This window comes from Lissotriton helveticus, chromosome 2_1, assembly GCF_964261635.1.
Source record: "Lissotriton helveticus chromosome 2_1, aLisHel1.1, whole genome shotgun sequence".
Lineage (NCBI taxonomy): Eukaryota > Metazoa > Chordata > Amphibia > Caudata > Salamandridae > Lissotriton > Lissotriton helveticus.
In genome coordinates this window covers 1,188,428,834-1,188,445,500 of record NC_136059.1, presented here as the reverse complement: position 1 = coordinate 1,188,445,500, position 16,667 = coordinate 1,188,428,834, and the positions used below count along the sequence as shown (strand labels likewise).

The 16,667-nt window shown below is 43.3% G+C and overlaps 1 protein-coding gene across 1 annotated transcript in view; it reads left to right on the top strand.

The window, feature by feature from the left end:
* Positions 1 to 16,292, top strand: part of LOC144818543 (alcohol dehydrogenase 1A-like) — a 361,679-nt gene extending 345,387 nt beyond the window's left edge. Inside the window, exons 9-10 of the mRNA XM_078676062.1 lie at positions 13,877 to 14,728; positions 14,899 to 16,292. Coding sequence (XP_078532188.1) covers positions 13,877 to 13,901 — 25 coding nt within the window. The 3' untranslated portion in view covers positions 13,902 to 14,728; positions 14,899 to 16,292. The remainder of the gene's footprint in view (positions 1 to 13,876; positions 14,729 to 14,898) is intronic.
* Positions 16,293 to 16,667: the final 375 nt, after the last annotated feature.

The following is a 16,667-nucleotide window of genomic DNA, read 5'->3' as shown; positions in this document are numbered from 1 at the left end:
CAGATTGCGTAAGTGTTGCCTGATGCTGATCTTCTTAGGAATGTTAAGAAGAGTTCTGGCCGCAGCATTCTGCAATACCTGAAGCTTGTTCAGTAAATAGCCGGGCAGACCAACGTACAAGGCATTAGCGTAATCAAGTCGCAAGGTTATCAGCGCACGGGTGACAGTTTCCCTTGCTGAGATAGGGCGAAGTGGGAAGAACTTTTTTAATGATTTCAAGGTGCCGAAGCACAAACCAGTTAACTTCTTAATCTGAGGGCTGAAGCTCAGCTTTGCATCAAACCAGATCCCTAAATTCTTCGTGGGTTGCCCTCTGGAGTTGGCAGGGGGGACTCTTCCGGCCGGAACGAGTGCCAGAACTGTGGAGGAAAGTTCCTGAATAAAACAATCTTGTTTTTTTCCTCTTTGCATTTTAGCTGAGCAGAAGAAAGCCAGTGAAAGACAGCTGTCAAGCAAGTTTTACCTTGGGAGATGGAAGACTCATTTTAATTCCATGTGAAAAGGAGCTGAGTGTCATCAGCATATGCAATTTCTGTGGCACCTACGTCTTCTGCCATCTAAATTAGGGGAGACACATAAATGTTGAAGAGCAAAGGGATCAATACTGACCTTTGCGGTACCCCTGTAGTCAAATTCTGGGGAGAGGCTGAATAATGAGGGATCCAGATAAGCTGAGTTCTGCCCTAAAGATAAGATTTCAGCCACAGCCATGCAGATCCTAATACTCCAATTTCCTGAAGATGGGACAGGAGCAGGGTATGCAGCATGGTGTTGAATGCAACCAACAGGTCCAATAGGACCAGGGCAGCCCTGCCCCATGTCTAAAGTTTCCCAGATCGCCTCATAGATGTTGACCAGAGCAGACTCAGTGCTGTACGAGGCTCTGAAGCCAGATTGGGCAGGGTGGAGAAAGTTATGCTGTTCCACAAACTCGGACAGCTGTTTTTTAACCATCTTTTCGCAAACCTTCACCACATCTGGAAGGAGGGAAATAGGGCGATGGCTGGAGGGGATATTGGGGTCCAGGGTAGGTTTTTTCAGTAGAGTGACACTTTTAGCCTGTTTCCAGGCTAAAGGCACAATGGCTGATGCTAGGGAAAGGTTAATCAGCGTATTCAACTCCATGTTGATCAACTCTGAGGCCCGACTAGCAATTTAGCTGGTAATGGGTGATACTGCGATCCCGATTTAAGGGAGTTGAGGGCTGCTAAAGAGTCATTCGTTGATATGGCAACAAAGGCTGACAGAGTAGCAGAAGTAGCGGGAGTCGACCAGCAGGGGGAATACTATCCGTTAGCTGGCTGTTACCAGCACCAAAATTAGACTGGAGTGCTCGAACCTTCTTGATGAGTGTGGTACTGAAAATTCTGGACCCGTGTTATAAACATCGTTGTATCATAACGATTTTGATATCAGCAGACCGAGAATGCCTAGTATACTATGCACAAGCATTTTCGTCATATTCGAGTGACGACTTCACCCTGAAACCAGAGGTTCCATCCTGAACCCTCGGGTTCCATTTTGTGAACGACAGCCATTTTGTGATTGCCCTCACATGGGCCGGTGACTAAAGCCAAACACGAGTCTGAAGGACACGTACACCTTTGCTGACTCCTGCACGACCTGGGCAAGCTGACTCCACTGCCCAAGGCCAAACCTGTTCGGTCAGTTCCTCTCCCAGTGCCCAATCGAGATAGTATCAAGGCACAGCATGCTATAAACCTCTCATCACACACAAACCACTCCTAATCTTACACACACCTGTCTCTGTTCCTTACTTTATGACCTGCTTTATGAGGAGGAGGTGCCCGAATTTATTAGGGGTCCGTCGATATCTGATGAAAATGTTGGGCCTTGCCGGGTGATTTATTTTGGGTTGGACAAACTGAAAATAAGCTTGTCATCATGATTCTGCTTTCTCTTTGTAGTGAAAATATGTGAATGGTCAACTGTAAAATAAGGAATGTTTGCCTGAAGCATAATATTTTGTATAAAAAGAGAAGACTGGCTTTGTAAGATTGAGCAGTCTCAGGGTAGGTTTTTTCAGTAGAGTGACACTTTTAGCCTGTTTCCAGGCTAAAGGCACAATGGCTGATGCTAGGGAAAGGTTAATCAGCGTATTCAACTCCATGTTGATCAACTCTGAGGCCCCGACTAGCAATTTAGCTGGTAATGGGTGATACTGCGATCCCGATTTAAGGGAGTTGAGGGCTGCTATAGAGTCATTCGTTGATATGGCAACAAAGGCTGACAGAGTAGCAGAAGTAGCGGGATTCGACCAGCAGGGGGAATACTATCCGTTAGCTGGCTGTTAACAGCACCAAAATTAGACTGGAGTGCTCGAACCTTCTTGATGAGTGTGGTACTGAAAATTCTGGACCCGTGTTATAAACATCGTTGTATCATAACGATTTTGATATCAGCAGACCGAGAATGGCTAGTATACTATGCACAAGCATTTTTGTCATATTCGAGTGACGACTTCACCCTGAAACCAGAGGTTCCATCCTGAACCCTCGGGTTCCATTTTGTGAACGACAGCCATTTTGTGATTGCCCTCACATGGGCCGGTGACTAAAGCCAAACACGAGTCTGAAGGACACGTACACCTTTGCTGACTCCTGCACGACCTGGGCAAGCTGACTCCACTGCCCAAGGCCAAACCTGTTCGGTCAGTTCCTCTCCCAGTGCCCAATCGAGATAGTATCAAGGCACAGCATGCTATAAACCTCTCATCACACACAAACCACTCCTAATCTTACACACACCTGTCTCTGTTCCTTACTTTATGACCTGCTTTATGAGGAGGAGGTGCCCGAATTTATTAGGGGTCCGTCGATATCTGATGAAAATGTTGGGCCTTGCCGGGTGATTTATTTTGGGTTGGACAAACTGAAAATAAGCTTGTCATCATGATTCTGCTTTCTCTTTGTAGTGAAAATATGTGAATGGTCAACTGTAAAATAAGGAATGTTTGCCTGAAGCATAATATTTTGTATAAAAAGAGAAGACTGGCTTTGTAAGATTGAGCAGTCTCCAGAGAATATACACCGTGTTGTACTTCTAGGATATCTGTTACTGGCGGCAGCCAATAAATTCGATCTTTGACTTCACCTAGAAGACTCTGTGTTTCTGTAGTCTGGGACAGGAAGGACTCGAAGTCTTAGGGTGTGTTCCCTGGCACCGCTGGGTTCTTAAAAACCCAGTACTTCAGTTGGCGCCGAACGTGGGGCGATTTCAGCGGTACCGGTCCAAGCCAGAGGTTCGTGAGGAGCTTCGTGTGAAAATTCTGGAGGAAGGCCAACCACTTCATCGACCCCTGTATGTCGTTCGTGGTCCAAAAGTCTTTGCTGCGAGGTTCCCCGCTTCCCGACGGCTACGAAGGACTGCTGCCCTGACTATCACCCTGTCTTGGACCCTTTGATGATTTGTAGAGCAAAACGATAGACGAGTCTTCTGGTGACGTCATCGATACCTCAGTTAAGTATAAGTGGAGCGTCTCCCAGTCCTTAGTTTGGTTCTTAGTTTGGGTATCCCCTTGGGATCTTTGATTTGGAACTTGCAAGTACCAAAGCCGAGGGACTCGTGTATTCACGAGGCTATCGTATTCGATAATCCTTTGAAGTTTGAAGCTAGACTAGAGAGCGAAGATGCCTGGTCTTAACAGACTTGGAAATGTGTTTTGTCTTGGTTGTAATAGGGATTCCCGATTGGAGGATTCGTGTCCGGTTCCTCCGATTGGAACTCCAACCTATGAGCTCTACGTGAAACACGGCGTGGGCCCCATCACGTATAATGAAGTATGGATCTGATACACCAGAAAGGATGGTGTTTTAAAATGGCCCCAATATGGTAGTTTTGACACAGAGATTTTAGATAATCTAAAGGTTAGACTCTTTAAGAAGAAAGCCCGGCCGGCGATGTTTGACTCTTTTCGCCTATGGCGTAAAGAAGCCAAACAGAAAGAAATTAAATTAGCAAAGAGAAATAAGAGAGAAAGGGGTATCTCGATAATGCAAGCTGCTACGCAGTATAAAGATAACGAAGAAGAACAGGCAAGTGAGCAGTTGCACAGGCAACGTAAAATGGCGATTGATAAATGTTATCCAGTTTTGCCGCCTCATCAGCAAGATGCAGCAAAGGAACTTGAAAAAGATCCCCTAATGTCACACTTATTGAGTTCGCCACCCCCCTATGCGCAGAGTGCTACAGCACCTCCACAACCTTTAGTTGTGCAACCTCCGGTTGTTTGTCCTCAAGTTCTTCCACAACCGCCAGCTCCTTTTCAGTTGGCTCCTACTGCTACGGCTCAGCCTCCTCAAGGGCCGCTGACTTTGCTACCTGTTCCCTCTGTACTTCGTACAACTTTGCCTACTGCATCAACTACCTCTTCTGATGTTCCTCCTGTTATTGCCTCTGCATCTGCATCTGTTTTGCCTCACTCTGCTTTTTCCCCTGTTCTTTCGTCGACTTCTCCCTCTGTTCGACAGAGAATGACTGACACTGTTGCCAGTCTCCTGTCCCCTCTTTTTGGGGCAGCAAGTATGACCCCTGTTTCAACGCACAAACAGTTGCGTAGTCAACTGCCCGACTCTAAAGAGCGGGAAACATTGGATTATGTGGCACATAAATGGGTTACAGACCCCACAAGATATGAGCTAGAGTCTGTTATGGATGTCTTCCATCAGTGGGAAGCACCGAAGCAAAGATACGTTTTTGATAAAATGTGTACTTTTCTTTGTGAGGATTTGGAGGATAATGATTTGGAGCTCAATCCACCTGAGTTGTGCCGTGTACGGTTCGAGTTTGCAAAAGGAACGATTGTGGGTTCTGATGAAAGAGCAGTTGCGACCTTGTTGTCATTTAGGAGGGAGACTGTCTCTCGGTCGTTGTTTGAACCTGATCCCTCTGTTAGGAGGAAAGCGAGACAGTACCCAATGAGAGAGGTTCCTCCGGTATGGAAAGAAGAAATACCTGCTGGTGCAAATAATAACCCCCCAGCTGTGCCAGCACATTTTCAGCATGTTTTTGTACATGTTCCTTGGAAGCGAGCTGAAGTCTTGGCTCTTAAACAGACTTTGCCTGACCCCCGTAAAAATCCTGCAGGGTATTATAAGGAATTATCTCAGACTGCAGACTCATGTGTTATGAATCTAGCTGACATCGACATGTTATTTGGAAATGTGTTTCCACAGCCTTTGTGGGGATTGATTAGTCATACTGATCATGCGCAAGAGTTAGGTGATACCTGGGTTAATATTGCTGCTGCAGATGGCCGACAAGTTGGTGGTGCTAAACCTGAGCCTTTAGTTGCAGAACTCCCTGGTAAAATCGTTACTTACATGAAGACTTTAATGCCTGCTATGCAAGTGAATTGGGACAAATTGTCTGCATGTAAGCAGAAGAAAGAGGAAACCGTGTCTGATTTCTTCACTAGGTTTGAGGAGACTTTTATCGACCACAGTGGTCAAGATATGAGTACAGAAAGTGGTCAACGGTTGTTCGTTGACAAGTTTGTGCATCATTTGTTACCTGAGTTATGTAAGAAATTAAAGGATTCAGAAAGTTCTTGGGCCGTTTCCTCTTCAGCACAGATATTGGCTACTGCACAGTATTACGAAAATCGAGATAAAGATGAGAAGGATAGAGCAGACAAGAAAACTAAAGAGTTAAAAACGAAGGTTCTTTTACAGCAGGCGTATCCGCCTCGTGGTGGTCAGAGTAACTATCAACAACCTTAACAGTTTCAGCGAAACTCGCAAAGGTTTGAGCCTTCTCAGCCGCGTTTTCCTGTTGGCCCTAATCAATGTGCATATTGCAAAGAAGAAGGTCATTTTAAAAATAGTTGCCCTGCTTTGTTACAGCGTATGAATGGCGTTTCTAGCGCACAAGGTCGAGGTGCTCCACAAGCGCCTAGAGGTAGAGGACGTGGAAATTTCCCCCAGAACGCGCGTTCTTTTCCGCCTCAGAATTCAATGAATAGTTTTGATCAGCAGAATAACGCGTCTGGTAGGACACCTCAATACTATGCTGATGACTATTATGCAGAAGATGAGAATATGGAAGGTAATGATTGCTAGGACAGCCATAGACAAAGAGAGGGAGTTGTTTCAGTTCCAGTAGATCAGAGTGGACCTTACGTTGAGGTGATTACATCCGGTGTGTCAGAGCCTTTTCTGTTGGATACTGGTGCTACAAAGAGTTCTATAATGCACTCTAAACTCCCTGGCGCACCTTTGTCTGGCGAAACAAATGTTTCAGTAGGTTTTTCTGGTGCCCCGGTTAGGAACCCGATTTCTAGTCCTATGACCCTTTCTGTTGGACCTTGTGAATTAGAAGTACCCCTTATTTTGACGACAGGTTGTGGTGAGAACTTGTTAGGCTTGGATCTGTTGAAAAGATTGTATGGGACTTTGTATTGTTCTCCTTCGGGAGTACAACTTACACTGGGTAAGAAAGTGGTCTCTCCAATGTATTTATCGAAGGACAAACTTCAGACGGAATTGTCGTTTCTTCCGGATATTCTTTGGGCTACTGGTCCTAATGATGTGGGTCTTTTGGAAATACCGCCATATGTTGTGACCTTGAAAGCCAATGTTAAAATGGCACGCATTCCCCAATACAAGATTTCTAGTGAAGGTGAAAAAGCGTTGCTAGCGATCATTTATGATTTGATTGAAAAAGATGTTATTGAAGAGACAAGAGGCAATGTTTGCAATAGTCCTGTTCTGCCTGTTTTGAAGCGTACTGACCCTTCTCAACCACCCCTGTACAGATTTGTAATTGATATTAGAGAGGTGAACAAAATCGTTGTGCCACAATTTCCAGTTGTTCCTGACATCACTGCCCTAATAACTATGATTCCAGCTTCCGCGACCTGGTTCTCGGTGATTGACTTGAAGAATGCCTTCTTCAGCATCCCGATTGCCGAAGAGAGTAGGGATATTTTCGGATTCAGTTTAGGAGGACGAAGCTTCCGCTTCAAACGCGCTCCCCAGGGCTACTGTGAAAGTCCATCAATATATAGCCAGGCTTTAAAGACACAGCTTGATGCGATTGTTTTACCTGATGGTGCTACACTTATTCAGTACGTTGATGATTTGCTAGTCGCTCCAGATACTGAGGAAATTTGTAAAGAAGCAACATTGTCATTGTTGCGTCATTTGTCTGATTTGCATCACAAAGTATCCCTTTCGAAGTTACAATATTGTTGACAAGAAGTGACCTACTTAGGTCATCTCTTATCGAAGGAGGGAAGGAAACTGACCCCAGAAAGAATTCAGGCAATTGCAAAATTGAGTGTGCCAAGGACACAGAGAGAATTGCGTGCTTTCTTGGGTATCACGTCATATTGCAGGCAATGGATACCGAATTTTTCTTTACTGGCCAACCTTTGATAGCATTGACCTGTAAAGATACACCGAATCCCCTTCCATGGTCTGAGAATTGTCAGAAAAGTTTTACCGAATTGCGTGATGCATTGTGTTCGGCTCCTGTGTTTGGTACCCCCGACTACAGTAAGCCTTTTACACTGTATGTCCATGAGAAAGAAGGTTGTGCATTGTCAGTGTTGACACAGTCTTTTGGAGACAAGCAACTTCCATGCGCGTATTTTTCGTCGACTTTGGATCCGGTAGCTAGAGCGTTGCCGAGTTGTTTGAGAGCCACAGCGGCAGCAGCTGTTTCTATTCGGCAGTCTGCTGGGTTAGTGATGAATAATATGTTAATTGTAATGGTTCCACATGCAGTGGACATTTTGTTAAACAGGACCAAGACACAGCACTTAACTAGTGCTCGATTGTCAGGTTACGAGTTGACACTTTTAGCGAGTCATGTGCACATAAAAAAGATGCAACACGTTGAATCCAGCTACGTTGTTGCCGATTGTAGCAGAAACAGATGTTTCTGAACAGCACGATTGTTTTCTTAAAACAGAGGAAGAAACGAAAGGGAGAGTAGATCTTAGGGACAATCCTCTTGTGAAGTGTGATGGTACCTTATGGGTGGATGGTTCATGCTTCAAGCTTCCGAATGGTGATTCGACTGCAGCATATGCTGTTACGACTTTGCATACGATTGTTGAAGCTGCACGTATCCCACATAATTCAGCTCAAGCTGCAGAGTTGATTGCACTTACAAGAGCGTGTGTGTTATCAAAAGGAATGAAAGTGACCATATATACTGACAGCCAATATGCATTTGGTGTGGTTCACAGTTTTGGACGATTGTGGAAAGAACGTGGGTTTCTGACTTCGCATGGAGCTAAGATACAGCATGGTCAGTTGGTGAATGAACTTCTCGAGTCACTTACTTTGCCGTTGCAAGTTGCGATTGTGAAATGCAGTGCGCACAAAAAGGTTACTGATGATGTTGGTCGTGGAAATGCATTTGCTGATGAAGTCGCAAAAGAAACAGCAAGGGATGTGATGAGTCGAATGTATGTTGCAGGCCCTGCAAGATGGGTTGGTGACGTTGGAATGTGTGAAGACACGATAGAGAGTGTGAAGTCTATTCAAGCTGAAGCTACAGAGAAAGAGTTGAATGTGTGGAGAGAGAGTACGGGTAAAATGGATGGGAATGGTTGTTGGGTTGAATTGTCAGAGCATCAGAAATGGTTGTTACACGATGCGTATGTGCTTGCAGTGGTTACAATGGCTCATGGAATGGCTCATATCAGTGTGAAAGGGATTTGTAAGTTGTTGGCTCCAGTATGGCAAAACGCTGGAATTCCTACGTGTGCAGAGAATGTGGTCAAGAATTGCATGGTGTGTCTGAAATACAATCCTGGTAGGGGAACCCCAACTCCAGCTGGTCATTTTGCGCCTCCAACGTATCCGTTCGAGGTTTTGCAGCTAGATTTCATCCACATGGAAAGGTGCAACAATTTAAAATACGTACTCGTTGTTGTTTGTGCCTTTTCGAGATGGGTAGAAGCATATCCCCTGAAAGACAACACTGCCTTATCCACAGCTAAAGCCCTTGTCAAAGAATGTTTCCCTAGGTTTGGAATGCCGAGAATGGTCTGGAGTGACAATGGGAGTGAATTTGTGGGTCGTGTGATGAAGAAAGTATGTGAAGGGCTAGGTATCCAGCAAAAATTCCACGCTGCAAATCACCCCCAATCAGCTGGACTAGTAGAATGCTACAATGGTACACTAAAACTAAAATTGGCCAAAATTCAAGCGAGCTCTGGTCTTAAATGGCCTGACGCTCTACCTTTAGCACTCCTATCAACAAGAATGACTGTGCATTCACGAGTGGGACTTAGTCCATATGAAATCGTGTTCGGCCGCCCGGCCAACATATGGGGAGTGCCTAGACCGACGAAATTCAGTGAAATTGAACACCCTGTACTGCTTGACTATTTGTATGAATTGACGGCTAAATTGCGTGTTTTACACCAACAGGTTCATGATACTCTGCCACAGGTCTCTGAAGCTCCAGGACATCCTATCGATCTTGGGTGCTGGTCAAGAATTTTCAGCGGATAAAGAATGACCAGCCCCGTTGGACCGGCCCCCACCTAGTCCTTCTCTCAACAAGATCAGCCGTTCGAGTGGAAGGAAAGAAGAACTGGATCCACGGAGTGCATTGCAAGAGGGTCCCTTTGCCTCTGCCGTACGACCGGTGGGTCCAGGAGGGTGTCGCTGACTCAAAGACTGAAACTGTGCCTCGTTTTCTGCCTTTCAGCGATGCACGTGTAAAAGGAACAATTTCTGAACGAGAAAGTGACAATCTTTTGCAGGAAGCTGTGCCACCGTCAATCCGATTGGACACTACAGAGCCTGAACTCCTGTTCCAGGACCAGACATTACCTGGAAAAAGGCACTATAACCTGAGGCCGAGAACTATGGACTAATAACATTTTCCTTTTCCTTGCTATTTTTTTTGAAAGTGCAGCTCTCTCATCTGAGAAACTTTTTTATTTTTGTTTTTCGAACCACCATGTGGGTTCATCTGTAGGGTCGCAGTTGCCGAAGTCTTTGGGGTGCAGCTGAAGACATTAGGTCGACAGTTCTGGTTGGTCTAAGGGAGTTGCCCTGGACTGACAGAAGCATTCCTTAGCATAGAACACCCTACCATCGCGAGCAGCAATTAGAGAGGATGGAGTTTTTCGAGATGGAGAGACCTGCCAAGGAAATTAACTTCAAAGCTAAAATATGTAGAATGATGACCAAGAAAAGTTTTTTGATATTATGCATTTTTATGTTGTTCAGTGTAATGATGTTTTTGATAGGATATGTTTTATTCTCTTTTCGAGTGACATTTGCACCCACTATACAGCCCATACCTCCTCCTACTGTTTCCTCGCACTCTTTCCACCCTTTCCCTGAACATGAGTCCGCTAGGAGATTAGAGTTTATTAATAACTCCTTCGTTCAGCTTTTGCACCAACACCAATTAGTAATGAACACGACTAACTGTTGGGTGTGTGGTCTTATGCCTCACACAACGGATAAAGGTATCCCTTATCTGGTCCTGCCTTTCAGCCATAATGGTTCTGTGTGGGCATACAGAACAATGTTCATCTACGCACATGAAATCTACCCCCTACGTTCTGTGAAAGATAATCCTAAGAATAGCGCTCTAGTTAAGGGAATAGTAGATATGATTAGGGAAGATACTTCCTATGAGACTATCCCGAGAGATGAGACACTAGCATACATTGGATGGAACGTGACCGGATATGGAGTTACTCTGAGTGAAAAACAGCGAGCTAAGAGATCCTCCCAGATTTGGATTGTACCCCATCAGGGTCACCTATGTCTGCAAGGTACTGGCAAGAATCCCAGAGCTCAGTTAGGGAAGAGCATCTGCACTGAGACATATGTTTTTGCGTCCCAAACTTCCCCTTCGTTCTTAGCAGCTAAGGGTACTTATTTCTTCTGCCATGATAGAGCCTATACATGGTTGCCCCCTGACTTTTCGGGCACATGTTTTGTTTCGTTCCTGTTGCCTCCCACCTACACAGCTGCGGCAGATTACCACAAGACAAGGATAGTTAGAGGTGTCTTCAGTAAAGAAGACACTGCAGGACAAGAATTTGGAGACTTCGTGAAGGGTTTTCTGCCATTTTGGGGACCCATGGTTAACAGCAGGAACATAAGGCAATTGACGAGGGTGGTTGAATCCACCGTAGATGAAACTGCCGGTGCCCTTAGTAACTTGACTGCTGAGCTCCAGTCGGATCGTCTTATGACCCTTCAGAACAGGGTCGCGTTAGACGTCATCCTTGCAGACCGCGGTGGGGTATGTAGAATGATCCAATCGAGTTGCTGTGTTTTCATTCCAGATAACGCTCCAACAGTGTACCAGGCCATTTCGAAACTGCATAAGATTTCCGAATCTATTCATGTGGACAAAGGAGATTGGTCGTTGATGGGATGGTTCTGGGAACTGTTATCCGCCTGGGGATGGAAGATTATGATGGTCATTGGGATGATCTTAGCCATTCATTTCCTGTTCTGTCTGTGCGTACAGTGTGCTCCTGCTATATGTGGCCTCTGTGCTACATCGTGTGTAAGGAAACCTGTATCGAAGGACGAGCTAAGTAATAGGATGATACTACAGCAACATCTCAATGACTTTATGAATATAGACCTGGACTCAGATTAGCGTGAGTATGGGTTATTGTCTATGTAAGGGCAAAAGGAGGGGCTGTGGTACTGAAAATTCTGGACCCGTGTTATAAACATCGTTGTATCATGACGATTTTGATATCAGCAGACCGAGAATGGCTAGTATACTATGCACAAGCATTTTCGTCATATTCGAGTGACGACTTCACCCTGAAACCAGAGGTTCCGTCCTGAACCCTCGGGTTCCATTTTGTGAACGACAGCCATTTTGTGATTGCCCTCACAAACGCCGGTGACTAAAGCCAAAAACGAGTCTGAAGGACACGTACACCTTTGCTGACTCCTGCACGACCTGGGCAAGCTGACTCCACTGCCCAAGGCCAAACCTGTTCGGTCAGTTCCTCTCCCAGTGGCCGATCGAGATAGTATCAAGGCACAGCATGCCATAAACCTCTCATCACACACAAACCACTCCTAATCTTACACACACCTGTCTCTGTTCCTTACTTTATGACCTGCTTTATGAGGAGGAGGTGCCCGAATTTATTAGGGGTCCGTCAATATCTGATGAAAATGTTGGGCCTTGCCGGGTGATTTATTTTGGGTTGGACAAACTGAAAATAAGCTTGTCATCATGATTCTGCTTTCTCTTTGTAGTGAAAATATGTGAATGGTCAACTGTAAAATAAGGAATGTTTGCCTGAAGCATAATATTTTGTATAAAAAGAGAAGACTGGCTTTGTAAGATTGAGCAGTCTCCTGAGAATATACACCGTGTTGTACTTCTAGGATATCTGTTACTGGCTGCAGCCAATAAATTCGATCTTTGACTTCACCTAGAAGACTCTGTGTTTCTGTAGTCTGGGACAGGAAGGACTCGAAGTCTTAGGGTGTGTTCCCTGGCACCGCTGGGTTCTTAAAAACCCAGTACTTCATGAGGAAATTGGAAAGTTCCTCACACCAGGCGAGCGAAGAAGTGTGGGTGCTGGACTCTGCTTTAGGGGAGAGAAAACTGTGAACAATGTTTAAAATGTCTTTGGCATTGTTACCCAAATGGGCTATTTGCTCTGGGTAATATAAACTTTTTGCTTGAGCAATGGTGGCATAGTAGGACTTTTGTGCCTTTTCTAGAGCTGTTCTAGCTGTAGGACAATACTCCTGTCTCAATTTGCGTTCCAGCCTTTTGCATTACTGCTTCTAAGCTTACAGAGAACGAGAAAACCATAGCTTGGAAGAAGGGTTCCAAGGATGCCTACTTCCAATTTCCGGGATTAGGCGCTCTATTGCCTGATGAATCCAGTTAGTTACGTTTCCTGGGGCTTCATTCAAGTCATTGGCAATTGACGAGCGGGACTCGGCTGGTGCAAGTCTAAAGGCTGCTGGTTCAATTATGTGGGTGAATGACCTGCCTAGAGAATATTCCTTTGATTAACTACAGATACAGGAATGGTGCCTGCAATGACCAGCAAACTATGATTACTATATTTGCATTCCCAAACTGAGTTTTTGTTTTGAAGCAGCCCATATTCCTTAAAGTAAGTCCCCTGCACCACTGTGTGCTCACCCCAAGGTCGCTTGGCAGAATTCACAAAGGGAACTCGGTCCCCTTTGCAGGTCGATTACCACCCGCTTTGACGTGTCACTACCTGTTCAACTGTTTGCAACCTCAAATTAGGTTGTAAACCATTGATAGATACTATCACAAATTGAAATTCGTAAGGGACGCTTCTCACGCCTTAGGAATTGTGATTCAGAATAGATCGCAAAACCCAATATGTGTGTTGGAAACACTTTTCCAATGCATAAAATGGGATTAGTACATTACACTTAATATTTTTGCATTCACAAGCCCCATGATTTTGTAAATTGCAGATTTTGTGACCGCAAAATTGTTTAGTACATCAGGCCCTAAGTTTTTAGGATGAGTGCAGCAGTAGTCGGTCTAGCCTATTTTCCCACTCAGGTTCAGTGAATGGTTGGACTGCAGAGCATTGTATTGAAAGGTTGTCTTTTGCTGCAGTGAATGGTCCGGTGGTAAACTGTTGTGATGGAATGTAGTAGAGTTCTTTTTGATAAAAATACAACCAACTAGAGCTGATTTCTTGTCCCCAGGTGTCTGGAAAGCTGTGATCACTCCACACTGTATAGATATTCCCATTTTCTTTGTTTACCAATTTGCAAACCACACACTGGAGTTTTATGTTGCCGGATAGTTTGTGTTTCTGCCTACATGATAAATATTACCATAAAAAATTGTAAACATAATTTTTTTTTAATTGCCTATTCTTTTCTTTCAGCATCCGCAGCATCCTGATGTTTTGAGTGCACAAGCATAAGAGTTTTCCAGTTTTTGGGACAACACTGGCTACATCCTCAAGTACTGGCATATCAAGTGTACTGGTCTCAAGTATAGAATTGTGTATCAGGGCGGGCCAGATGTTTATTAGTACATTTTTTATTAAATGCTTCTGTGCTTTGATCTCAAAGTATGTGCCATGTACGATGCATACCAAGAAGACCTGGATGGTTGTTTATTGAAGTGATGCGATCTATAATTTTCTATACTCATGTAAAGTCTAACAGTGAAAACCTGTGTTGTGAAAAATGTGTGTTTTATGGAAGTTAAGGGATATAATTCTCCATACCTATGTAAATCCTAAAAGTAAAAACCTCGGTTGAGCACAAAAGTCTATATTGTCTTAAATCTGCCCTGAACTATTACATTCAAGACCATATGTTTTCGACACAGTATAAGGTTGTGGTGTCAACTTTTGATGTGTTACAGTACTATATTCTATGGAAATGACATAGAGAGTGGTTAATTATATGTAATATGTATGGGTCTCGTTCACAGCTGTATTCGGAAAAAAATGAATTAATGGCTGAAATTCCCAAATTTAATTCACTAGCTCTCCATCTGCAGAATTTCTGAGAGCAAAATCTATACACTGGACTGGAAAACCTGGCATATGAAAGACATTCCACAGCTAAAAGCTTGGGAGAGGAATTGGGAAACTATGGCTTCTTAGGACTGAGAAGACAGGCACAATTGGGAAAGTTGTGAGTACCCAAACACAGAACTTGAGGATAGTCACAATTATTTCTCACCCGAAATGCGGCTGTAAATGTATAATCCTCTGAAAGCAGTGGTAACATAGTTTCCTCCAGACATTTAATGGCCATGTAAAAAACCTCTTCCAAATGAAGTACCACTGCCACAATTGGGAAAGTTGTGAGTACCCAAACACAGAACTTGAGGATATTCACAATTATTTCTCACCCGAAATGCGGCTGTAAATGTATAATCCTCTGAAAGCAGTGGTAACATAGTTTCCTCCAGACATTTAATGGCCATGTGAAAATCCTCTGCCAAATGAAGTACCACTGCCATATGGTATCTGGACAGTAGTAATACCTGTGGATCAAATTACGCTGTAAATTTTTCTTAAATAATTTTTCTCAATAAGGTCCTTTAGTACTAAAAAGAAATGTGGATTAGATGTGCATTTATGGTGGGAAAGTGATCCAAACCACCACTTTTTCCAGTGCATATAGGAGGAGAAACCTTTCTACCTACACAAGAAGAGTGGAAACAATATGTGGAAATGCACATTTCACCATCCATAGGCTACCGGATAAACTAGTATGGTTAAGAGAAAGAGTTGTATGTTTGGATGTCTGGTATTTTGGTACATTTCACAGCTTAATCTTGTGTGTGAGTGGCGGGGGGGGGGTTCTTTTTTTCCTAGAGGAATTATCGTCTTTGAAATTTGTGGGTGTAAATATGGAAGTTATTGATTTACTCTTTTTTTTGTCAATCATACCTTTCTTCTCAAGTAAACATGTCCAAAAAATGCCAAAAAAACATTTGGCGATTGACTCTCTACTGTTATCCACAAATGCAGTCACAATACATCTTTGTATTCTCATGATTGCATTCCTTATGTATGATGGAAGCAAACTTGCCAACAGAATGGTACTGGAATGAAAGTATATTTTTCACTTCTCAAATGAAATTAGAATTTGTCGGAAAATTAAGAACACTTTGGAGTGAAATAAGAAACACATGAAACAAAATGATAAATATTTGCGAACCAGATGATAAATATTCTGTAGCTCTGTATCAGAACCCATCAAATACATTTGCAATAATTCTTATTTGTTGTTTCTATTTTATTATTTTCTGTTCCTTTCTGCTTTATCCGCCTATCTTATAATTTCATTTGTTACTACTTCTATTATGGCTAAGGGCTCAAGTCGTAGAATTACACTGGCAGGTCATTAATTATGGTTTACACCCTTCCTGTTCGTGAAAATTGCAAACATATTTGAATATATCACAAAGAAAACCTGGCTATTAAACTAAATATTCCTGTTGATGTCAATATGCCATTTTCTGAAATGACCGTTCTCTGTTTTGTAACGTTAAAAGTTAGCCTGGAAGCCCTCAGCAACATTACAAGATATGTGCAATACGTGGACTTTATCGAACATAAAAGACTTTGGCAAGTTCTGATTTCTGACACATTAGTTTCTTTCTGAGAAGCTATCACAATCTTTCACAGCCGGTTTGTTAAATATTAAAGACCTTTAGCTATGTACATCACTGGCACATTTGTAAAATATCCGCATCATCTCTGTATTCACTGATAAACATCTTATACTTTTGTCCACAATACAATAAATTATTGTAAAATTGTCATTAGCCACACCACAACCTTGTCCAGTTAAAATGTTGATGTGAAAATAACAACGCCCGACTTAAAAAATTGTTGACATTTTTGGAGGTCAATATTGTTATATACATTCAAAGATGCTGTTATGTGACACTTGAAAGTCAAAATATATTAAGATGGAAAACTTCCAGAAGGGTAAAATAAGACAAAATATGAAAAGTACAAGGTGGGCAAACGCCTGAAACGTAAACAACTGCTATGCGAAAAGTGAAAGAGACAGCGGTTGGAGGTTTAGGAAGATGATGGTATAAGAGGCTCCCCCCAGCAGTTTAAAAAATATAGGGGGAAAATTATCCTCAAGATCGGGAATCAAAATATTTAATTGTTAGATAATTTAGTACACGCTGAAACA